Source organism: Geotrypetes seraphini, chromosome 5 (genome assembly GCF_902459505.1).
Source record: "Geotrypetes seraphini chromosome 5, aGeoSer1.1, whole genome shotgun sequence".
Classification (NCBI taxonomy): domain Eukaryota; kingdom Metazoa; phylum Chordata; class Amphibia; order Gymnophiona; family Dermophiidae; genus Geotrypetes; species Geotrypetes seraphini.
Window position 1 is genome coordinate 116,849,549 of NC_047088.1, and position 26,192 is coordinate 116,875,740.

The 26,192-nt window shown below is 43.7% G+C and overlaps 1 protein-coding gene across 15 annotated transcripts in view; it reads left to right on the forward strand.

Annotated features, from left to right (window-relative positions):
- The window catches only part of PCNT (pericentrin), an 820,497-nt gene that overhangs the window by 304,631 nt on the left and 489,674 nt on the right, over positions 1-26,192 (forward strand). For all 15 annotated transcript variants that reach the window (XR_004539480.1, XR_004539479.1, XR_004539483.1 and 12 more), the window contains one exon: positions 18,282-18,477. Coding sequence is in view for 5 of the 15 variants with exons in the window: in XM_033944852.1 (XP_033800743.1) it covers positions 18,282-18,477 (196 nt within the window). In the remaining 10 variants the exon portion in view is untranslated. The remainder of the gene's footprint in view (positions 1-18,281; positions 18,478-26,192) is intronic.

A 26,192-nucleotide genomic window follows, 5' to 3' on the forward strand; every position in this document is an offset into this window, starting at 1 on the left:
GCCTTTGTTGCCATATCCATCCCAACCAAGTAGATAGAGTCTTTTATATATAGTGCTATGCCTCCCCCCTTCTTGTGGGTCCTGTCTCTCCTGTAGAGCTTGTACCCCGGTAGCGCCACATCCCATTGATTCTGCTCTGTCCACCATGTTTCTGTAATTCCAATTATATCTAGGTCTTCCCCCTTGGCCACGACCTCTAGTTCACCCATCTTGGCCATGAGGCTTCTTGCATTTGCGTATAAGCACCGCAGGTCCCGTTGTTTTTTCTCCACCTCTGCATTCACCTGGGCCGCCTCTCCTGTTCCCTGTACTTCTGCTTTGCCCTCAGCCTTTACCCTTGTAGCTTTCAGCTTCCCCACATTTCCGCCACCCCACTTCCCCGCTTTTCCTCTGGGTTTTCTTGCCCCCTCCTGGGCCCCTGCCTCTGTTCGATCCCCCTCGCCTTCTGTAGCCCCTATGTTACCCTCAGCTTTCGCCCTCGCGCCACCCAGTCCCCCTGTGTCTCCATGCCCTTTAGTCTCTTCCCAGCAAGCTCCCTTTACCTGTTGTTTCCCTCGCTGTCTGATCATAAGATCCACTGGTCTCTCTACTTCCTCCGTGCAGTCAGCCCGTTCAGCATCTGTTCTGGATACTGTTGTCCGAAGCGTCAACATCAGATCAGCTGTCGGCTTTCCCCCTCTCCTCAGTTTAAAGCCCTCTCGATCTCCTTCTTCACATTGGCAGCCAGTAGTCTAGTTCCCTCTGTGCTCAGGTGCAGGCCGTCCCGCCGGTAGAGCTTACTCTTTCCCCAGAAGGACGTCCAGTTCCTCACAAAGTGGAAGCCCTCCTCCTGGCACCATCTCCTCAACCATGCATTCACAGCCTGGATGTCTGCCTGCCTCTTTGCATCTGCTCTCGGTACAGGCAGGATCTCTGAGAACGCTATCCTCCGGGTACTCCGCTTCAGTTTTCGTCCCAGGACTCTGAACTGGTCAGTCAGCGTGGCCATGGTGAAGTTCCTCCGGCTCACATCATTTGTTCCGACGTGGACTATCACCACAGTCTCCTCTGCCTCTGCTCCGTCCAGGATCCTCTCGATCCTATCAGTGACGTCTCGTGTCTTGGCCCCTGGGAGACAAGTCACTAGCCGGTCCTCCCTTCCTCCAGCTACGTGACTATCTACCTCTCTCAAGATCGAGTCTCCCACCACAATAGCAGACTTCCCTTTCCTCAGCAACCTCCTCTGTCTCAGGTCCGTGTCCTCGGTGTAGTGTGGTGTCTCACCCTCGGGGTCTCGGTGAGTCACGGTCTCCTCCTCTTGCGTGGTTCCTCCGCTAGGTCCTTCCTCGGTGTCGCCTTGTGGATCCTGGGTCTCGTCTGCCGACATCCGTCTGTGCAGCTGCTGGTCCTGTCCTCCCGCCTTCCTATAGGCCTCCTCGATGAATCTCTCGAGGTCCCTCACCTGGTCCACAATGAGGCCAGCTCCGTCTGTGTCTTTGGTTGACCAGCTCGTCTCCTCTGTGTCGCGCAGTCCCTCCAGTCCCTCCAGTTCCTGGACCTTGACCCTCAATCTGCCGACCTCCATCCTCAGGCTTTCCAGTTCCTGACACCGACCGCATATGTATGCCCGCCTCCCGGAGGGGAGGTAGTCATACATATGACACTCGACGCAGTAAACTGGGTAGCTCTGCTGGGTTCCTGTAGCCTCCATATCCTTCTCTTTGCTCCTGCGGTCCCTCGGTGGTTGAGAGTGGCTTTCGGCGTGCAGCTAGTTGAAAGAGTAGAGAGAGAGAGAGAAGAGTGAGAAGCTGAAAGGGTAGAGAAGAAGAAAGTGGAGAGAAGAAAAAATTTTTTATTTTTTTTATTTTTTTAAATTAGGTTAAAGTTAGGTTGCTGCTGGGCTGCCTGGGCTCCTTCTCAAGGCTCCCTCGCAAAGGCGCTCTCGCTAAGGCGAGCGCCTTTGCCGCTCGCCTTCACCGTGCGCCGAACGGCTGGGCGCCGTTGGCTCCCTTCCTCTTAAAGGGGAGCCCGGGCCGATGCGACCTGTGACGCGCGGGGGTGGGCGGAGCTAACTCTCGCCGCGACCCCGATCTGCCTGCCTCCTTAGTCCTTCCTTCAGCGTCCCCGGCTCACCTCTCCTCCCTGCCTGAAACTAAAAGAAAAGAGAACACAAAACCACAATCCAGGAAGCGCCTCTGCAGCTCGCCTCGTGTCCTGGCTCCCTTCCTCTTAAAGGGGAGCCCGGGCCGATGCGACCTGTGACGCGCGGGGGTGGGCGGAGCTAACTCTCGCCACGACCCCGATCTGCCTGCCTCCTTAGTCCTTCCTTCAGCGTCCCCGGCTCACCTCTCCTCCCTGCCTGAAACTGAAAGAAAAGAGAACACAAAACCACAATCCAGGAAGCGCCTCTGCAGCTCGCCTCGTGTCCTGGCTCCCTTCCTCTTAAAGGGGAGCCCGGGCCGATGCGACCTGTGACGCGCGGGGGTGGGCGGAGCTAACTCTCGCCGCGACCCCGATCTGCCTGCCTCCTTAGTCCTTCCTTCAGCGTCCCCGGCTCACCTCTCCTCCCTGCCTGAAACTAAAAGAAAAGAGAACACAAAACCACAATCCAGGAAGCGCCTCTGCAGCTCGCCTCGTGTCCTGGCTCCCTTCCTCTTAAAGGGGAGCCCGGGCCGATGCGACCTGTGACGCGCGGGGGTGGGCGGAGCTAACTCTCGCCGCGACCCCGATCTGCCTGCCTCCTTAGTCCTTCCTTCAGCGTCCCCGGCTCACCTCTCCTCCCTGCCTGAAACTAAAAGAAAAGAGAACACAAAACCACAATCCAGGAAGCGCCTCTGCAGCTCTTTATTATGCTTTACTTGGATATTGTACATCGCTTAGCAATTTTAATAGGCGATTCATCAAATGTATTGATAAACTTGAAACTTGAAACTAAAATGGTTAAGGGACTGGAGTAGTTGCCGTACAGTGAGAGATTAGAGAAACTGTTCCTCTTCTCCCTTGAAAAGAGGAGACTGAGAGGGGCCATGATCGAAACATTCAAGATAATGAAGGAAATAGACTCGGTAGATAAAGACAGGTTGTTCACCCTCTCCAAGGTAGAGAGAACGAGAGGGCACTCTCTAAAGTTAAAAGGGATAGATTCCGTACAAACGTAAGGAAGTTCTTCACCCAGAAAGTGGTAGAGAACTGGAATGCTCTTCCGGAGTCTGTTATAGGGGAAAACACCCTCCAGGGATTCAAGACAAGGTTGGACAAGTTCCTGTTGAACCAGAACGAATGCAGGTAAGGCAGGTCTTGGTTAGGGCACAGGTGTTTGACCTGGGGGCCGCCGCGTGAGCGGACTGCTGGGTGCGATGGACCACTGGTCTGACCCAGCAGCGGCAATTCTTATGTTCTTAGTCTTGCTACCTCTTCTCTTAGTTCTTGTAGTTCTTCCATGAGGGATTCAATATGTGTACAACTTGTACGTGAATCTAGTCGCGCACCTTGGATCAACCATTCAGTCTGCACCGATGCAGAAGCTGTAATGTGAGCGACAGCAGCAGCTTTGGAGGTATGACATATATTAGTCATAATGTAACTAATGGGTACAAATTTGTACCTGTGGGTACAAATAGCAGTATATATTAAGGTAGCAACACTGTTTTTCGTTTACATGTTAAGTAAATGAGTTACTCTATGAGTTTGAAGAAATTGTACAGATTTCTTTTGTGGGTGTAATTCAATGTACTTCCTCACCTATTATAGTGTCATTTAATTTATCCTTTCAGAATTAAAATGTATTTGTATCTCTTGTGTGTAGAGTTGTGCTTCCTTAATAGTTTTAATTGATGGGGGTTAAAGTACTAATTAAGGGCTAGAAATAAAAATTGTTCTCTAATGAGAGGTAATATGTGACTTGGTGACTTCTTGATTAACCTTGAAGCAATAATATTGCTAATAACAATTGAGTATATACTGTGTTTCCCCGAAAATAAGACACTGTCTTATATTAATTTTGGACCCAAAAAAGGCACTAGGTCTTATTTTCGGGTAGGTCTTATTTTTTTCATGTACAATGATCATCTCTCCCTTCCTCTCCTCCACCCCAATTCTTCCTATTTCCTTTCTCTCCCCCACATGTACAGCATATTTCCTCCCCTCTCACCCATCCCCTTGTGCAGTAACTTCTATCCCTCCCATCCCCCTGTGCAGCAGAAGCCTTGCAGCTTTTATCCCATCCCTTGTGCAGCAGAACCCTTGCAGCTTCTATCCCTCCCTCTCATCACTAGTGCAGCAGAACCCTTGCAGTTTCTATCCCTCCCTTCCTCCCATTCCCCTGTGTAGCATCTTTCTATCCCTCCCATTCCCCCTGCCGCCGCCACTGCTGCACACCCCTGCACCCCCCCTGCTGACCCTTTCATCTCTCCCCCCCATCCGAACCCCGACTGCGAGCCGAAATACCTGGAAGCAAACGACAGCAACAGCAGCACAAGCTGCATCGCAGCCTGCCCTTCTCATGTCCAGGCGTTCCTCTGCCGCATCACTGATGTCATTAGCAGCGTGGCACCGAATGACCGTGTGTGATAAGGGCAGACCGCAGTGCAGCCTGTGCTGCCGACGCTGCCATTTGTTTCCAAGTATTTCGGTCGGGGTTCGGATGGGAGGGAGAGATGAAAGGGGCGGGGGGTCTTATTTTCAGGGAAACACGGTAGTATACCTAAAGTGTTTAACTTGTTTCCCTTTTGTGAAGAGGAGGGTAGACGAGAAGCCTAGGTTAAGATAATCAAGTACTGCAGGGGAAGACTAATACAATAAACAGGTCTCCTCCTTTAAAGGTAGTATTTGTTATAAATAATTGAAGAGGTGTGATAAAGAATTTGGTAAAGTATATAAGTAGTGCAACCCTAGAGGTGGGTGGGTAGGTGAGAGAGCCTAGATGATAAGAAATCTTTAGGCAGTGTTAGCAGTGGTAGCTGTGAAAGCAATCTCTAGTCGTCTAAAATAGGACAATCCTAGTCGTCTAAAATAGGACTTTCCTCCTTATACAACCTGGGCCAATCAGAGCCTCAGGCCCCTCCCCAGATGCACCGTGAAGGGGCCTAAGGCTCTGATTGGATCGGACGCCCCATAGGAGGGACCTTAGGTGTCCGGGCCAGTCAGAGCCATAGGCCCCTTCACGGTGCATCCGGGGAGGGGCCTGAGGCTCTGATTGGCCCAGGTTGTATAAGGCCCCTCTCAAGGAAAGGGGCCTTATATAACTTGGGCCAATCTGAGCCTCAGGCCCCTCCCTAGTGCATCCCAAGATGCACTGGGGAGGGGAAGTCCCCTTTAGATAACGCAAGCAGGCCAACTGGGAGGAGGAAGTCAACGCCCTTCGTACATCTTTAAAAAAGGATCAAGAGGTGACCCGGGGAACTACAGACCGGTGAGTCTGACCTCGGTTCCAGGGTGCTGATAAAAGACAGCATCGATGAGCATTTTGAAAGAAATAAACTTCTAATCACAAGGCAACATGGCTTCTGCAAGGGGGATCGTGCCTAACAAACTTACTGCACTTCTTCGAAGGTATTAACAAACGGATGGACAAAGGGGACCCCATAGATATCGTATATTTAGATTTCCAAAAAGCCTTTGACAAGGTACCCCATGAACACCTACTTCAGAAACTGAAGAATCATGGGGTGGAAGTAGACGTACACAGATGGATCAGAAATTGGTTGGTGGGTAGGAAGCAGAGGGTAGGAGTAAAGGGCCACTGCTCGGACTGGAGGAGGGTCACGAGCAATGTTCCCTCTAAGGATTGATGAGGTGTGTGCGAAAAAAAATATGCATGAGCGACAAGTTACATACTCCACAAATTTACGAGCAGGTGCGGAGGACAAGTGCCCATGAGATTGTGGGAGGGTTAAATACTCAAAACTTAGAAGAATAACAGTTTACTTAAATTTTTTTAATTACGTAATATCATCAGTTCTTTAATCTTCACAAATATTCTCTTCGATTCTTTTCAGTTTTCCAAACATTGTAAACCTTTTCAGCATTTACAGTTTGTCCAGAATTTTAAAAGAGCTTTATTCTCATTAAATTGTCCAGATGTTCAACATCTAGTCTATTTCTGTCTTTTGTCTTTATGTTGTTCATGAAACTGAATCCTCTTTCACAGTCAGCACTTGAAGCCTGGAATGTACCGCAGATATCCAGAAGCAAAAATAAGTCTTGAAGTTGATCCTGCTGTTTTGTGAATGCAACTAGATCTGCAAATGTCTTAACTGCTCCAGTTTGCAATTTCTCATTAACAATCAATTTAAATTCTGAAAACTGCTTACAAAGTTCTTTCTGGAATGCTTCATTGTCTTTTTCCAGAAGAACATGGTATCGGTTTCCAAGCCTCTTCATCTGCTCAAGACCAAATGTATAATCCTCTAAGTTCACAGCTGTTGAAAAACATTCTTTATCAAATACTGCCCAATCTTGTAATTCCTCATCTGGAAATCTATTATCCAAATGTTCACATGTCTGCTGAACGAACTTAATTATTGACTTTGTGTTCACTGGGTGCTGAAATGACGAAAGCAAATGGCTGGCATTTTTGGTGTAGTGAGGTTTCTCCAAGATACTGTGATCTGAGTTTCTTTATTTTTGCCTTTGCAAACTGAAAGGTTTCCACAGTAGACAGCAAACTTCTTGGAAAAAGTTTACTCAAGTCGCTTAATTCTGATAATACATCATCCAATATTGTAATTGCAACATGGTGTTCTGGATTCTGTAGTTTCTCTAGGCAGTATTTATGGACCGGGTCATTATTCATTATTCCGGAACTTGGAGGCGAGGAGGATGGCAGTTTGAGTGCAGAGCTCCTCTCCCTGGACAATCTGCCTGCTTTTAAATATCAGCAACAGTGGGAGATCAATTGCTTTTACACCTAAGCAGCAACGGGATCAACCCACCAAAAACCCACAGTCCCGGTCCTGCAAAAATATAAGCTCCACCCTCCCTGCAGTTCGCTAGGAAAATCAACTGCTTTTACACCTAAGCAGCAGCAGAACCAGCCACCACTACCAAGAGCCCTTTGCCCCGATCCAGCCAGGCATGTGAGCTCCTCCCTCTGCAGTCCATTGGAGAGATCAATCTACCTGCTTTTAAATATCAGCAACAGTGGGAAATCAACTGCTTTTACACCTCAGCAGCAGCGGAACTATCCGCAACTACCAAGAGCACACAGACCCGATCCAGTGTCTGTGAGTGTGAGCTCCACCTCCCCCTGCAGTCCACTAGGAAGATCAACTGTTTTTTACACCTAAGCAGCAACAGGACCAGCCACCACTACCGAGAGCCCTTTGCCCTGATCCAGCCAAACAAGTAAGCTCTTCCCCCAGCATTCCGTTGGAAAAATCAATATGCTTGCTTTTAAATATTATCAGAAGTAGGAGATCAACTGCTTTTACACCTAAGCAGCCTATAATAGGAGCCCTTGCCCCGATCCAACCAGGCATGTGAGCTCCTCCCCCTATATCCCGTTTAAGAGATCAATTTACCTGCTTTAAATATCAGCAGCAGTAGAAAAACAACTGCTTTTACATACAAGCAGCAGCGATACCTACCGCAACCACCAAGAGCCCTCAGACCCGATCCTGCCAGGAGTGTGAACTCCTCCCCCTGCAGTCCATTGGAGAGATCGATCTGCCTGCTTTTAAATATCAGCAGCAGTGGAGATCAACTGCTTTTACACCTAAGCAGCAACGAGACCAGCCACAACCACCGAGAGCACACAGACCCGATCCTACCAAGAGTGTGAACTCTTCCCCCCCATGCAATCCGCTAAGAAGATCGACTGTCGGCTCCGGGCGGCTTTTCCGCAGAGGAGAGAATCCTGCATTCACCGTGGGCCTCATCTGGGGCAGCCTCCTTGGAGCGGCTGGGGCACGGGCAGTGTGTCTGGGAGGGAATGCATGGATGGGAGAACATCGCAGGGGAGGAGACATAGGCATCCTGGGACTGTCTGCCAAGTCTCTTCCCTGAAGAAGCCCTTTCTGGAAACGTCAATCGCTCCTCCTAAACTTACTTGCTCCACTTCATCACTGACGCTGAAACCGTGGATTGAAGACAAAGTTTTATTTTATTTTTCTTTCCAGCTTATGATTTATCTTTAATCTTATCTATTGTTTTGCCTTTTGTTTTTGTTTTGTTCTATTTCTATCATTTAAATTTCTCCAGAATTCTACTGTTCAACGGCTCCCCCTTCTGCTTCTATTCCTTTCTCTCCTCTCTTCTACCTTCCAAAGTATTTAGATCAATGCTGTCTTGTTAAAATGTTTATTTTATTTTTATTTTTCCTCTAACTCTACTTTTCACTTCTCTATTACCCTCAGGTACTTTAGTTAGATTGTGAGCCTTCGGGACAGTAAGGGAATTTTTCAAGTACCTTTCTTATTTCTAATCTTAATGTATATTTTCTGTAAACCGCTTAGAACCTAACGGATGTAGCGGTATATAAGAAATAAATTACATTACATTACATTACATTATTCTCATCAACCTGTTTTCTACAGTATTCCACTAAAATATCATAGTTCAAAACCAAAACATTGACAGCAAAATGCCTGGATAACCACCGAACTTTGTTGAGTGGTCTGAATGCAATCACTTCTGCTTCAGCAGCTTTGGCCAAGGCCTCAAATTTATCCTTTTTGACAGATGATCTGCAGAAAATTGTGTAAACAGTTCTCAGCAGAGTTTCTATCTCCTTCATCAATGGTATATCTTTCCATGCATCATCTATTCCCAAATCCTCTCTGTGTGCCACACAGTGTTGTTCAGACAAATGTGGAATTAACTGTCAAAGAAATGCTGCTACCCCTCTCTGCTTGCCTAGCATAACTGAGGCTCCATCAGAGGTAAATATAACCATCTTGTTCAAATCTAATTCGTTGTCTGCATAAAATTTCTGAATGGCTGCAAAGATTGACAAGCTATCACAAGCTGTTAATTTAAAAATTCCAGCGAATACAGTTTTATGGAATTATTGGCATTTCTAAATTTCATGTACAGAACTAACATTTTGGAAACTGAGATATCAGTTGATTCGTCCACGATCAAGGTATGGTAAGCTGCATTTTTAATCTCCAATAATATTTCCGACCTAATGGTTGAATTTATACACTCAACAAATTCAAAAGCATAGTTTTTGCTTCGTCAGCTTTCTGGTATCTTTACATATTTCGCAACATGGTCATGAATTGCCTGCACCGATAGCATAGAAGAATTTATATTAACAGCAAGTAAAACGTTATCAATGAGTATCTTTACCTCATCAGGAGTCGCTTGTTGCCGATTAACTAATTCTTTTCTGTTTTCACGATCTTCTTTCGATTCTGTCAGCATGTTTTTCAACAGACTTCTGCTTTTGTTTTTCAGTTTCGTGACTGCTTCAATGTGCGTTTTTTGGCTCAAATGCCGTGTTAAATGATCAACTTTCCAATCGGTCTATATTTTTCTTGATGTCCAGTCACTATTGTATTCCGCTTTCATGCAAATTTTGCACTTAACACCATCAGTTTCTGAGTAATAAAAAATTTCCCCGAGTAGCACGTGCTGTGCGGTGCCATGCGGTAAATCCGTTTCAACATAACATTCAGTCAACCACTCTGTTTTAAAACCCAAGCACCTCTTCTTAACTGTGCTGCATAAACTTTCCTCAGCTTGCTGCTTAGACATGGCCAGTAGTTTACACAGCAGTGATAATCAGTAGTGCACATACTAGAGATAATGGTCAGTAATAACTGTAGCCTATTAATCCTTCATAATAATATAGGCTTAAACTCCCTCAGTAAAGAATACCACAGGGATAGTCTTTGGCAATGAAGACAGCAGTAATAATTCTATGAAATGTGCTTAACAGCAAGAATCTTCCATAAAGAGCTCTTGCAAGGATAATCCTTCAAGCAGAATACGGTAAAATAATCCTCTATCAAGAGTTCAGCAAATATTCCTGTTCAACAGAGTCCAGTAAAATAAATCTTCATCAAGGACTGCAACACATTAGCCCTCGTTAAAGGAACGACTCTTCCTCTGTCCCGACTCCTATCTACGTGGTCCGTGGCTGGAGAAGTGCGCTTGCGCGGGTCCTAAGCCTTACTGGTGCTGTTCTTCGGTCTGCCCTGCTCCTTGCCTTGCCTTAGTGTATTTTTAAGGTGAAAGACGTGGCAGCGGCTACTCTCACGAATCCCCATCTGCGTTGGAAGTCCGATGCAGTCGGGGATCTTGAGAGGAGCCGCCGCTGCATCTTTCAACTTAAAAATACTAAGGCGAGCAGGGCAGACCGCCGCCGCCGCCGCTTCCTCTCACCTCCGCCCGCCCTCGATTGAGCGACACGAGAAAATGTATGAGCGACGCCACTGAAAATAGTGAGTGATCGCTCATGCGCTGAGCTTAGAGGGAACATTGGCCACGAGTGGTGTTCTGTAGGGATCGGAACTCGGACTGCTGCTATTCAATATATTTATAAATGATATAGAAACAGGGACGAAGTGCGAAATAATAAAATTTGCGGACGACACCAAACTATTTTGAGGACTGCAAAGAATTACAAAGGGACCTGAACAAGCTAGGGGAGTGGGCGACGAGATGGCAGATGAAGTTCAATATAGAAAAATGTAAAGTTTTGCATGTAGGAAGCAAAAACCTGAGGTACAGCTATACGATAGGAGAGATACTATTGAGTTACAGTACCCAAGAAAGGGACTTGGGGGTAATAGTGGACAAGACAATGAAGCCGTCAGCACAGTGTGCAACGGCCGCCAAGAGAGCGAATAGAATGCTAGGTATAATCAAGAAGGGTATTACAACCAGAACGAAAGAAGTTATCCTGCCGTTGTATCGGGCAATGGTGCGTCCGCATCTGGAATACTGCGTCCAATATTGGTTGCCATGCCTTAAGAAGGATATGGCAATACTCAAGAGAGTTCAGAGAGCGACACGCTTTATAAAGGGTATGGAAAACCTTTCATACACTGAGAGACTGGAAAAACTGGGGCTCTATTCTTAAGAAGACTTAGAGGGGACATGATTGAGACCTATAAGATCATGAAAGGCATAGAGAAAGTGGAGAGGGACAGATTCTTCAAACTCTCGAAAACTACAAGAATGAGAGGGCATTCAGAAAAGTTGAAAGGGGACAGATTCAAAACCAATGTTAGGAAGTTTTTCTTCACCCAAAGTGTGGTAGACACGCGCTTCCAGAGGGTGTGATAGGACAGAGTATGGTATTAGGGTTCAAGAAGGGATTGAACAATTTTCTGAAGGAAAAGGGGATAGAGGGGTATAGATAGAGGACTACTACACGGGTCCTGGACCTATTAGGCCACTGCGCGAACGGACTGCTGGGCAAGATGGACCTCTGGTCTGACCCAGCAGAGGCACTTCTTATGTTCTTATCTATGTTGAGGTAAGGGGGAGGGGCGTTTGAGGCAGTGGGAGGTCACTTGGCAGCTGGGAGAGTGGGCATCTCTTCTGTTGCAGGGGGGAGGGATGTTTGCTGCAGGGGAGGAGTGTTGTGATGCAGTGGGAAAAAGAATGGGCATCTCTTCTGTTGCATCACAACACAGGCTTTCTAGCAGTCTCTGACACTGACCGGCATCTCTGGACCAGTCGCTTATTTTTGTCGCAAAAAGTCGATGACGCTTTTAGAAAATGGCTCAGCATTTTTTAAGAATCCACTAGAGCACAGTTCTTCAACCGCCGGTCCGCGGACCGGTGCCGGTCCGCAGAAAATTTCTGCCGGTCCGCGCAGGGCCGGCGAGATCAAGTCGGCAGTTAAATTTCCTGCCGACTGCGGTTCCTCCTGTCTGCGATTCCTGCTGACTAATGTTCCTCCCAGCCTCAGGCGATCAAGATAGGCTGCCAACGTCGGGGCCTTCCCTCTGTGAGTCTCGCCTGTTCGGAAACAGGAAGTTCGGAAACAAAATAGGCGGGACTCAGAGAGTGAAGGTCCTGACGTCGGCAGCGTGTTTTGATCGCCACCCCTGCCGAGTTGCTGAAGAGGGCCGCGGGGAAGTTGCGATTAGACCGGAGAGAGCTTCAGATTCAGGTGCAGGTGGAGGGAGATGGTCAGCGTGTGCGAACAAGATCCTGGGGAGCCTTCATAGTGACTTCCTCCCCTCCCACCAGCTCTCCTATTTGCCAGGGCTGTGATTTACCAGCAACTTCCTGCAGGCAAGTACCGAGAGCTGCTGGAAGGGGAGGAAGCCACTGTAGGAGGCTGGGAAGGTGCTGGAAAAGGGAGAGCTGTTACTGGACTTGAAGGAAGTTAGAAGGAGAGATGCTGCTGGGAGGGGAGGAGGGAAAGGGATGGGAAGAAAGTTAATGTTGGATAGAGGGAGGAGGGAAGGGAGAAGAAGGAGAGATGATGCTGGAAGGGGAGGAGGGAAAGGGATGGGAAGAGAGTTAATGTTGGATAGAGGGAGGAGGGAAGGGAGAAGGAGAGATGCTGCTGGGAGGGGAGGAGGGAAAGGGATGGGAAGAGAGTTAATGTTGGATAGAGGGAGGAGGGAAGGGAGAAAGAAAAAAAGGAAGGAGGGTAGAGAGAAAGAAAAAAGGAAGGAAACAGCTGGCAGGGAGATTACAGGAGGGGAAGGGGGTCAGGGTGGAATGGAGAGATCAGATGAGAGAAAGGGGAGAGAGGAATGAGAAAGTAGAGAGACATTGATGCTGGAAAGGGGGTCAGCAGAGAAATGAGAGAGGGATAAAGATGCTAGATCTGGTGTAGAGAGATAAAAATGAAGAAGGCAGTGAAGCTGGAATGAATGATGTAAAAAGGAGAGAGGAGGATGGACAAGGAAGAGGGGCATAGAAAGAAGTCAGATACATATGGAAGGGGGAGAGGGCAGACATTGGATGGAACGGGCAGATGGTGGAAGGAAAAGAGTGAAAAGAAGATGAAAGCAGAAACCAGAGACAACAAAAGGTAGAAAAAAATAATTTTATTTCTATTTTGTCATTAGAATATATCAGATTTGAATTATATATCCTGCTAGAGACATAAGTGGGGACTGCAGTATTCTGTTAGCATGATATTTCTATGTAGCATTCTATAATAACTTGGCTTGTTCAGTTTTCTTGATAGTAGAGGGGATATATGTGAAGGGGAGGGGAGACAGGGGTTTTGTTGGTCCGTGCTCTGTATATTTGTATTTATAAAATCACAATTGTTCAGAATATTGTTTCTTTTTATACTTTAATAAAATACGTTCAATATAAAATCATAATTGCGGCTTGTGCAGATGGGATCAGATGGTTTGCGGGGACCGAGCTCGCGGAGATGGGGCGTAAATGGGGTTTTTTAATTTTAGTCCTAGTAGTTTGCCGGTCCACAAAATAATTATTTTATTTCTGCCGGTCCACGGGTGCAAAAAGGTTGAAGAACACTGCACTAGAGGGCTCATTTCAATGTCAGAGACTGCTAGAAAGCTCGCTATTGACAGAGATAATCCGTTTTGATAATCCGCCGCTAAAATGCATACAGGTAAACAGTTTAGTGACAGCATTAAAGTTTTGAGAATCTTCCCCTAAGTAATTTCTAAGGTAAGGGGAGGTGGGCAGAGGCTAGCACAATTTACTTAACAGGAATTATAGTTCTCTGTAAGGCCACTGATGAATCTCAAATTTCCACCAAGACTAGTACTAAACAGAGATCTAACAGAGTTAACCAGTGCTCAAACTACAGGATAAGCAAGAGACTAGAAAACTTTTTTTTTCACACAAACAAAACAGCTAGCCAGAAATCTCAACAAAACAGTAGATTACTCAGGTAGAAAAAATGTTTGCTTAGCTCAGTCCAGGAAGGTCCTCGCAGGAAGATCAGCTAATATGTATCAAGCAGTAAGGACTTTGCTAGAATAATGGCTGTACCTCTCTGCAGTTACTGTAGGTTTCTACCTCACCGATCAGGTAGGGGAGGGGGGCAGAGGCTAGCACGGGGGGTAGGCAACTCTGATCCTCGAGGGCTGGAATCCTGTCAGGGTTTCAGGATTTCCCCAATGAATATGCATGAGATCTATTTGCATGCACTGCTTTCAATGCATATTCATTGTGGAAATCCTGAAAACCTGTCTGGATTCTGGCCCTCGAGGACCAACTGGGCTAGCACAGTTTACTTAACAGGAATTATAATTCTTTGAAGGGCAACTGATAAATCTCTAATTTCCACCAAGACTGGTACTAAACTGTTTGTTTCAAGTATGCCTATATTACTGTTAATTGTATTGCTTTACATTTTTGCAGTATCAGCATATGTTATGTCAGTATGATGTTCTTTACACGTAACTAGGCTGCCTACCTTGTTAAACTGCAGATAAACATATGACCCATTATTTTTAGTTAGTATTTCAAGTTGATAAGCAAGTGTCTTCCTGTCATTTTGAAAGAGGGGTATATGTAAGGGTTAAACCCCTACATAGATTTTATAGAGAGCTTGAAGCAGAAGTGACATTTGGCCTACATCTGCTCCTTAGCAAGAACTACTCATGGTCACTCAACTGATGCAACTTTGAACCAGCTTTGCATCATACACTTCATGATCGGGCCTAGAACCGCAAGGCACAGGCGGAATAGAAATCCCTAATGTAATGTAATGTAATATATTTGAAGGTAAGATGACCTTAGCAATGAAGGAACCAGAGACTTCTGAAATCCTCGGTTTAGGAGGAGCTAAGCTCTTGGAACTACAACCTCAGGTGGTGCAATGTGATTATTTTTGGAGTAGTCAAGGCTAGAAGGTGGAGAATACATCTAATATCAAGAGGTAAGCCCTTGGATCGAGGGGTATAAAGGAAGCATCTCCAGAGAGCATCAAGGTCGATCTCTGTCTTTCTCTAGAAGTCTGATCCAGGCTGCAACAATTCCTGTGTTCCTGCCCCCAGCAGCTCATTACCTCTCTGGCTATCTCCATCTGCTGGCCAGCCTCTTACCTGGAGCATACATCTCCCTGAAAGACAGGTTATATACAGCTCTGTATATATACCTGGGTAGAGTTTCAGGAGGCACGATTTGAAGCCTGAAGGGCAATCATGTGTTTACTCTGAAGTGATTTATGCATCCTAGCCTGTTCAGTTTAAGTCTCATATTTCAATTGTACTGTCTGACCGCATGGTTTTTCTTAACTTTATATATTTTTCTCTAGTCTTTCTAGTTTAATCTTCACTATCCTATACTTTCTTGTGTTTACATCCAGTATATACACATATATTGTTTATATATGTGCTTTCATTTATGATTAGGTAAAGTTTTTTTTTTATTTTAACAAATTTTCAAAATCATACACATTACACATCAGATATCGGTATTATTAATTCACCCTGATCTTTTGGGCACACCATCAACCATTTCAGCACTCACGTTTATCCACTTTGATCTTTCGGTCACATCCATGAACACCTTTCATCAATCATTTGTGCACCTTCATATATCACTTCACTTTTTAGAATATTTTTATTCTCAAATATCACACATTATCCATATTCTTTGTTTTACTTTTCCTTCAATTTGAAGAAGGCAGAGAACACTATGAGCAATTGGTATTTTTTACATTTGGATATTTGATTTAAATAAAATTTTTATTAACCAATGATTCCTGTGACATCCAGAGACTATTGTTCCATTTTATTTTGTTTTGGACAGACCACTCTAATTGCCACCTAGGTTAGGAATAAGATATTTTTATAATATCTGGCCTGGTTCATTGCTTGTTAGTATTGAGGGTCAGGGACGAGAACTTAGATCTCGAGGAATGTAAACTAATTCAGAATGCTAATTAAAAACCCATTACACATTTTTTCCTCATTGCACTGGTCTCCCTTTGGGAGCCAGGAGCCATGTAAGCACCCCTGAAACCCTATCTAATATGCTTCCAGCTGGGGAGTGGTGGCTGTGCCAATCAAATGACGTCACCCATCAGACAGAATAAGGTCATTCTTCTTGTCCTTGGAGAACTTCTCATTTACATATCTTTGGCAGTGTGAGCTCTTTCAGCAGTTCTGTGACTAGTTTAGTAGGTGATGCCTAAATTATAGGTGTGTTGAAACTTAGCCTAAATCGTTTTGCTGTTAACAATATTTAATAACTATAGTAAAGACAAGCATCTATGTTACATTTTGCAAAGTATTCAATGTAATCAGAATATGCCAACCACCAACCAAATAGTTTTTAGGGTTAGGGTCACTCAATCGGCGTGTTTGTCTTCATCAGACTTATTTTTATTTTTTTTAGTGCTCTGTGCGCATTATGTATAAACTTTGTGTTACTTCCAAATGCATAAATACTTATAATTTAAAAAAAAGGAAGAAAAACTTTGTACTTAGCTTAAGCAGTGCTTTAGCCCTGCATGAGTATTACGGTAATTTTCCTTAGATGTCAGGTGAGGACCTGTCAGATCTTTTTTGACTAAAGACAATCAGTTGGGATGCTGCAGAGCGAACTTGAAGGGGGGACTTGTTCTTGAAAAATCCTTCGGGTGAAACTTGTTGTGCTGACAGGTCCTCACCCAACATCTAAGGAGAATTACCTTAATGCTCATGCAGGGCTGAAGCTAAGTTCAAAGTTTTTCTTCCTGTTTTTAAAGTTATAACAAGTATTTATGCATTTGGAAGTAACAGGGCTGAAGCTAAGTACAAAGTTTTTCTTCCTGTTTTTAAAGTTATAATAAGTATTTATGCATTTGGAAGTAACACAAATTTTACACGGAATGAGCACAGAACATTAAAAAATAATGAGATAGATGACAGGAGCCTATGGGAGACTTTTACAGGTTGTGAGACCTGGGCTTAAGTCATGGGCTTGTGCAAACTGGTTTCAGTTCAGATGCTGAGATGCTAATTAGAGAATGACACGGTGACGGTTTACCCGCGGCCACCGCATTTAAGCCGCGGGTCACCGCCGAAAACGGGGAAGAAAACTAGCAGTCGCTGCGGTGACGGGGACAAGGCCATTCACCGACCGCGGAAACGGTGAACAGGTTTGTCCCCGCGGGCCAATGTACCCCCTTCTAGGAACCGCTATTTACCGCATTGCTAATGTGTGGCATGTGAGTATGTATTCTCAAGAAAAGAGAAGACTGCGTGAGGACACGGACGAGAGGTCATAGCCTGAAACTGAATGGCAGCAGGTTCAGGACAAATGTCAGGAAGTTCTGTTTCACACAAAGAGTGGTGGGCGCTTGGAATGCTTTCCCGGAGGAGGTGGTGGCAGAAAATGTGCTGGGCTTCAAATGCAAGTTGGATGCACACCTTCTTGCAGATCATATTGAGGGATACGGGAAATCCGGGTCTCCAACAAGGAGCACCTAAATGGGTTTCCGCGTGTGCGGATCGCCGGACTAGATGGACCTTGGTCTGATCCGGTGAAGGCGTTTTTTATGTTCTTATGTTAAGGACACCAACCAGTGCTGGAAAGACAATGAACAGTACTGAAAGGAAAATGCAAGTCAGAAAGACACTCCATCATCCGGGAACTTAAGAACTGATAAAGTGATGCTGTACCCGTGTGAAGAATGAAAACTTCAAGAAGAAGAAAGTTCTAGAAACTATGCCTGTCCAAGGACCCCAGGGAAGGATGGAAGCGTGGACTAGGAGAGGGTTAGATAGGCATTTGGTTTATCCAATAGGGTGATAGATATTCCTAGCCATGGGAAGGATCTGAGAAAAAGATACTTTCTGTATAAAAACCCCATGCTGTGGCAGAGATTCCTTAGAGAGTCGGCGCCATGCTTACAGAAAGATGCCGGCACTGTTGTATGAGGTTTTTCTCTCCATTGTATATGTCCAAACTGATTTATTTCTGATTTGACAAATGCTGCTATAATACTTATTACTAAAATAAAAAGTTATTTGCTTTGGAATATACAATGTAATCTTGTTGGTTTTTATTTTTATTTTTGGTTGGGTTTTTTTTCCCCATCACTATAGTTACCTAAGTTATAGGCACATATATTACCCCTTATGCTAGCTTTCTGTAAAGTTAAATAGGTGCCTTTTTTCTTTATAGAATTTGTCCTTTGGGCACCTATATATGGATGTACAGTTACCTGAATTTACTTCCCACAATCCTGTGTCTGAGTTTTAAAGATGGTTTCCTATTTGTCTTCCAAGTATTCCCTTTCCCTTCACCCCCATTTTGTCTTTTGCAGTGTTTGAAAGCATGCTTTTGTCTAACCTTCAAGCTCTTTGGGGCTGTTTTAACTGGTCATTATTACAGTCTGTATGAATGTTTCCTGTTCTTCCCATTGTGATTGAACAGAAATATTTTCAGTTGGTTTGCTTTCTACTCAGGAAGGACAGCAGCAGCTTGGTTTGGAGTATATCCTGTCCTTTGATCGTAGTAGCTTGCTTGGAGAAATTCAAGATTTGCGGGCTCAGTTGCGAATGACCCAACTTCAGAATCGGGAAAAGCTGCAGGAGTTGCAAGAAAGTATTACTAGTGCAGAGGAGCATGGGAGCAAGCGTGAACATCAATTGCGGAAACAGGGTAAGGATCCAGAGCTGTTTCAGTCTGTAAATCTGTAGTGATATTTACAAATAGTTAATATTTATTTGATATACTGTAAATCAGATAAAATATTGCTTTCTGTAATAGAATCATCCAAAACAAACAATAGGGAAAACTGGATTTCACTGTAATGCTGCCGGAAACACAGTTTACATACAAAAATAAAAATCACACAAAACTGACAGCTATACATTCAAACATATCTTGCTAGGGATCCAAATGTGCTCAGGAATATAGGCATGAGACCGAGCAAGGGATAAATCCTAATTGTTTAGCTCTAGTACTTTTCAATCATAGCACATAGTCCAAATTGCCCCAATTCAATAAAAGGTTTTTCTTACTTATTCACTTCTATTCCATCGCTGGGTTCTGATGCACTTTGCCAAAGGCTGCTTCTGAAAACCCAGATCTTGAAATATTTCTTAATTGGAATCCCCCGGTCTGCAACACATAAAAATCTTCGCTACATAATTAATATAAGGAACTTTTCAATAAATTCATAAGAACATGTGTAAGTTGAATGTGCTTTTATTGTATTATTATATGTTACATTTGTTGTACTGCAATATTTAAGTTTTGAAAATCAATAAAGAATTTTAAAAAATAAATAAATTCATACCGCTCATGGCGTCTCCAGAGGGTACCTCACTCTTATGATGTATATTTCTTTTTATAGAGGATTGATTTTACCAACCAAAAAGTAAATATGTTAATAAATTAGAAGTGCTCAGTGAAAAAAGCCAACAAGCTTTGGGTATAGGAACAGCAGACCCCACTAGCCTGGACTTCAGGACATCATAGCACCCTTCCTACCTTCCATTCTTATAGCTTTACTCATTTTAACTCTTCTCAATCAGGTCAGTAAGAGGGTGTTATAGCCGAATATTTATAAAGATGGTTACAAGAAAGATAAACAAGATTTTACTTATCTTTCAGCGACTGGCTGTTTACTATGTTTGTTGCTTGCAGTACTCTAATTCCTCAGCATGCTTAGCGCGCTCCCAGTGATGTGTCAGTCCAAAATAAAAACATCCATACCCCAAAAAAATAAAGTTCATGCCACAAATCCACCATTCAAAAATAAAAAAAATAAAATAAAATCCACACAGCAATGTACTGATTATTCAAAAGCATATTACCAGCCTAGCATTGCTAGCAATCAGCATTTTGGTTGCCCTAACCAATGTCAGCAAAGGCCTATGGGACATTATATCAATCTGACCCTAAATGCTCCTGCACAGAATTCGCATACACTAAGCATCCAGCCAGACTGGATTGTTTATCAAGAAGATAGGCTGCTTGAATGGGACAAAGAAGCCAGAGACTAATCCCATCTACCATGCCTGCAAGTATCACACCTTCCTTATCGATTAAACTAACCATTGTTTCAAACAGTTTACAAATTCTAAACAGAAAGATACTGGGAAATACAATAGTTTCTATATTCAGAATAAGATTCCAAGCTATAAAAGCTGCAACACATCGTTCTATCTCTTGAATCTAGAGCTTAGAACATCACCCACCCCCAACCCCCCCTTTCTCTCTCTACCTCTCTGTCCTCACAGCACCTATTCTCTCTCATTCACAAGAGCACAGAATCAGTCTCTGTATTTGTAAAACTTAATCCTTAATGGTAATGCTTAATTGTAGTGCTTAATCTTTATGAACCTTGCTTTTCTATAATATTAAGTCTATTTCTATATTATATTCTATATGCAATCACTTCTGGCTGTGCTTGTTATTTGATTCTACTTCCTGGTGAATCTTCTGTGAGGGTATTGAACTCGGGACCTGGCGTTTGTAAGGGCGCTTCAACCATATCTCCTCCAACCTTACATTTTGGGGGCACCTCAATCCTTACACATATTACTCAGTTTTCCTCAACACTGTACGTGTTTCCCCATCAAGTGTTTGCTTCTTCAGAAGGAAGAATAACCAGATGTCTTCAAACTTCAAACAAGCTCCACATTGAACAGGAGACACATCCAGAGCCCATTGACAAATCAACTGCAAAAGACGCCGGCTTTTTTGATTCGTAATATGCTTTTGAAGAATCAGTACATTGCTGTGTGGATTTTATTCTTTTGATATTTTTGAATGGTGGATTGTGGCATGAACTTTATTTTTTGGGGGGTATGGATGTTTTTGTTTTGGACTGACGCATCACTGGGAGCGCGCTAAGCATGCTGAGGAGTTGGAGTATTGCAAGCAACAGACATAGTAAACAGCCAGCTGCTGAAAGATAAGTAAAATCTTGTTTATCTTTCTAATATGGTACCATCTTTATAAATATTCGGCTATAACACCCTCTTACTGACCTGATTGAGAAGAGTTAAAATGAGTAAAGCTATAAGAGTGGAAGGTAGGAAGGGTGCTTTGATGTCTTGAAGTCCAATCTGGTGGGGTCTGATGCTCCTATACCTAAAGCTTGTTGGCTTTTTGTCTGAGCATTTCTAATTTATTAACATATTTTCTATCCAACCGATCATCTACGGTACACTTTAATAATACAATTTCTAAACCTTTCTCACACAACTACGGAATTCCTCAGGACTCTATTTTGTCTCCATTACTTTTCAATATCTTTCTTTCACCTTTACTAAGTCTAAGTCAATCAATAGGCTTTACTACTTACGCTTACGCAGACGACATTCAATGAACTCACCCTTTTAACCCCGAAAATTCTAATGAAATACTTCTAATTAACCAAAAATTAGAAAAAATAAAAAATTGGCTTACACAAAATAGACTAGCTTTAAACATAACAAAAACTAAGGCATTACTCTTCCCAATGAAACAGGGGTTAAAACTATCGGCTCCATTTTTAATTAAAAACACAATCATAAGTTTAGTATCATCACTAAAGATACTCGGGGTTATTATCGATGACAAATTTTCTTATCAAGATCACATCAGTAATGTAGTTAAATGTTGCTTCTATTGTTTGCGTTTGATTCGCTCCAAGTCCAAGTTTCTAGAACCCAAATCCTTAAACATTTTAATTCATTCTCTTGTCATCGCTAAACTAGACTATTGCAATTCGCTATTGTTAAACATCACTCAAAAGGAAAAAAAACATTTACAAATAATCCAAAATACGGCAATTAAAATTATTCACAATGGAAAAAAATATGACCATGTTAACTCCCTTTTTAATAGACTCGCACTGGCTTCCCATTAATCAACATATAACATATAAAATATTGCTCCTAGTATTTAAAACACTATCTACCAACGAACCTCAATTTATAGACCGTTTACTAATTCCACACAACATGACTCGTTCTCTTCGATCCACAACCCAAGGGCTGCTTATGGTTCCTTCCTTGAAAATTATTGGAACCAGACGTCATGACATATTTTCAGTAATGGCCCCTCTTACCTGGAATGCCCTGCCTTTATACATAAGAGAAGTTAAAGACCTCAATATATTTAAAACTAATTTAAAAACTTTTCTTTTTAAAGCTTCTTTTAATCTTTAAACAATCCATTTTAACAATTTTATCCCAATCCTTATGTTTTCTCCCTATTTGGCTTTTCCTTTCTTCTCATCTGAATAATAGTAATTTTGTAACTTTTTCCCTCTCTTTTCCCTTTCCTTATGTATCTGAGTCTGTCTGTTTTGTCAGTTTGTTTTTTATCCCCTTTTAAAGCTGTATAACGTATATTTTATTGTTACTCGCTTAGTATGTAATAAGCGATTTATCAAATTTGATTAAACTTGAAACTTGATATTTACTTTTTAGTTGGTAAATCAATTCTCTGTGATAAAAAATTTGATATATTTGTGAGAATTGAACTGTTTATAGATTATACTCCCATTATTTTGAGTGAGTATATTTCTTTTCTCACAATGCTGCCAAGAAACTGCTGTTTTTTATTTCAAAACATGGAAGTAACATCACCACATTCTACATAGTAAATAACAGCAGATAAGGACCCGAATGGTCCATTCAGTCTGCCCAAACATACACTCTCTATAAATTAATGATTTAATTTAAATAGTTCTTTTTCTTAGATATTTCTGGGCCAGAAACCCAGAGTTCTTCTACCCGGTACTGTGTGTAGGTTTCATCTACCAGAATCTCCGTCAAAGCTCGCTTCAGCCCATCTAAAATGACACTGCTGTTGAAATCCTCCCCAGCCCATTTTCAACTGAATGCCTTATATGGGAGACAAGACTGTGCAAGTCTGCCCAATACTAGCCTTAGTTCTTAAATATATACCATTATTTTCTGATTAGAGATCTTCTGTGTTCATCCCATGCTTTTTTGAACTCTGTCACCATTTTCCTCTCCACCACCTCCCTCGGGAGTGCATTCTATGCATCAACCATCCTCTCCATAAAGAAGAATTTCCTAACATTACTCCTGAGTCTACCACCCCTCAACCTCAAATTATGCCCTCTGGTTTTACCATTTTCCTTTCTCTGGAAAAAAAAATTTGTTCTATGTTAATACCTTTCAAGTTTTTGAATGAATGAATTATATCTCCCCTGTCCCTCCTTTCCTCTAGGGCAGGGGTAGGCAATTCCGGTTCTCGAGAGCCGGAGCCAGGTCATGTTTTCTAGATATTCATAATAAATATGCATGAGATAGATTTGGATCTCAAGGAGGCAGTGCATGCAAATCCATCTCGTACATATTCATTGTGGATATCCTGAAAACCTGACCTGGCTCTGGCTCTCGAGGACTGGAATTGCCTACCGCTAGGGTATACATATTCAGGGTTTCCAGTCTCTCCTCATATGTCGTTTGGTGCAGACCTCCTCCTATTTTTGTCACCTTTCTCTGGACCGCTTTAAGTCTTCTTATGTCTTTTTCCAGATACGGTCTCCAAAATTGAACATAATATTCCAAGTGGAGCCTCACCAACGACCTGTACAGGGACATCAACACCTTCTTTCTTCTACTGCAGGGGTGTCAAACTCAATCACATAAGGGGCCGAAATCTAAAACATAGGCTAAGTCGCGGGCCAAATTTTTCATTAAGATACTTAAGGGTCCTTTTATTAAGGTATGCTAACCAATTTAGTGCGCGCTAAATGCGTACCTTAATAAAAGGACCCCTTAGTCTTGGTAGACGTATAGGGTTACAACCTCTCCAACCCTACGTCGGCTCTGTGATGTAAACAAAATAAATAAAGACTTTTCCTCTCTCTTTTAGGTCCTAGTTCACGCTTGCTGTCTAACACTAGCTCTTACAAGATACACATTTCAAATCTGACATATTGTAATCACAAAACAGAAAATTATTTTTTCTACCTTTTGATGTCTGTTTATTATTCAAATCAGGTTGGTCCCAGGCTCTGGGTGTCTTCGGACAACTTGCTTGCCAGAGTCTCCTGTCCATTTGTCATTTTCTTCTTTCTCCGTGCTAACCATCCATCTTCCATCACTGTCCTCCCCTTCCATTTCCCTTCTCTCCCCTGAATGTCTGGCATCTTTCCTTTTTTTCATCTCCATCCCCGCAGCTACAGTGATGGACCCCACCAAACCCAGATCCACCATCTCTCCTTTTCTCAACTATCCTTTCATCCAGTATCTCTCCCTCCTTCCTCACCATGCCAGGGTCCACCCTCTCTCCCTTTCTCTTCCTAATTACCCTCCTATCCAGTATCTCTATCCTCCCTCCACACCATCCCTTGTGTCCAACTTCTCACCTTTCCAGGCTGCCAAACTGAACCATGGCTAGCCCAAATTGTCCTTGAGGCCCCCACCTACCTCAGGTTTAGAAAATCTCTCAAAACTCACCTATTCCACGGAGAAGACACCTAACACCCCTCTCCAATGAACCACAACCTCCCTCTTTCCCCTTCCACCTCTCTACCCAGCCTACCCACCTCAATCCTCCCCCTGACCTACACACTCCCTTCTCTCTCTAACCTCAACTACTTCGTCGCTTCTAACTTTGTTCAATTGTTGTGAACCACTTGTAATTTTTTGATAAACAAATGTGAACCGCCTAGAACTCCTTGGGTATGGCGGTATACAAAAATAAAGTTGTTATTATTATTATTATTCCTTCCCTCCATCCCATTGTCCACCATCTCTCTCCCTTTCCTTTGTTTTTAAACCCATTATTTATTACCCTCCCCCCCTCAGTGCAGCATATGCACATCTCTTTGGACCCCACTTTCCCTCCCTCCCTTCTTCCGTATACTTCTACACCAGGGTCCGCTACCGCCTCCCTCCTTCCCTGTACTTCTACACCAGGACCCGCTGTCCTCCCCCGAAGGCCTGCATCTTCTTTCTAGCATGATCTCACCTTCACACACTGCAGAGGATTGCTGGTGCCGTTGAATCTCCGCAGCATGTTCCTCTACTGTGGTTCCGCCCCTCTTCTGACATACAGGATCACGGTAGAGGGAACGTGCTATGGAAGTCGACGGCAGCCTCCTTAGGATTGCTACAGCACCGGCGATCCTCTGCAAGCAGTTTGAAGGTGATACCGGGATGGAGGGTGGGAAGGACAGAGGGCCAAATCACAGGCCACATTGTGGGCCAAATTTAATTACCCTGCGAGCCAAATTTGGCCCGTGGGCCGAGTTTGACACACCTATTCTACTGGTTACACCTCTCTCTATACAGCCTAGTATCCTTCTGGCAACAGCCACCACCTTGTCATACTGCTTTTTTGCCTTAAGATCTTCAGACACTATCACCCATAAGAACATAAGAACATAAGAAATGCCTCCGCTGGATCAGACCTGAGGTCCATCGCTCCCAGCAGTCCGCTCATGCGGCGGCCCAACAGGTCCAGGACCTGTGCAGTAAATTTCTATCTATACCCCTCTATCCCCTTTTCCAGCAGGAATTTGTCCAATCCTTTCTTAAACCCCAGTGCCGTACTCTTCCCTATAACGTCCTCTGGAATTGCATTCCAGGTGTCCACCACACGTTGTGTAAAGAAGAACTTCCTAGCATTTGTTTTGAATCTGTCCCCTTTCAACTTTTCCAAATGCCCTCTTGTTTTTTTTATTTTCTGAAAGTTTGAAGAATCTGTCCCTCTCTACTCTCTCTATGCCCTTCATGATCTTGTAAGTCTCTATCATATCCCCTCTTAATCTTCTCTTTTCCAGGGAAAAGAGTCCCAGTTTTTCCAATCTCAGCGTATGAAAGGCTTTCCATCCCCTTAATCAGTCGTGTCGCTCTCCTCTGAACTCTCTCGAGTAACACCATATCCTTCTTAAGGTACGGTGACCAATACTGAATGCAGTACTCAAGATGTGGATGCACCATTGCCCGATACAGCGGCAGGATAACTTCTTTCGTTCTGGTTGTAATACCCTTCTTGATTATACCTAGCATTCTATTCGCTCTCTTAGCGGCAGCTGTGCACTGTGCCGTCGGCTTCATTGTCATGTCCACCATTACCCCCAAGTCCCTTTCTTGGGTACTCTCAGTCAATAACATCCCTCCCATCGTATAATTATACCTCGGGTTTTTGCTTCCCACATGCAATACTTTACACTTCTCAACATTGAATTTCATCTGCCATCTCTCTGCCCATTCCCCTAGTTTGTCCAAGTCACTCCAAGTCACCCCAAGGTTTCTCTCCCCATCCGTGCATATCAGCCTCTCACCTCCCAGCACATACGGTTCCTTCCGATTTCTAATCCCCAAAAGCATTACTCTGCACTTCTTTGCATTGAATTTTAGTTGCCAGATATTAGACCATTGCTCTAACTTTTG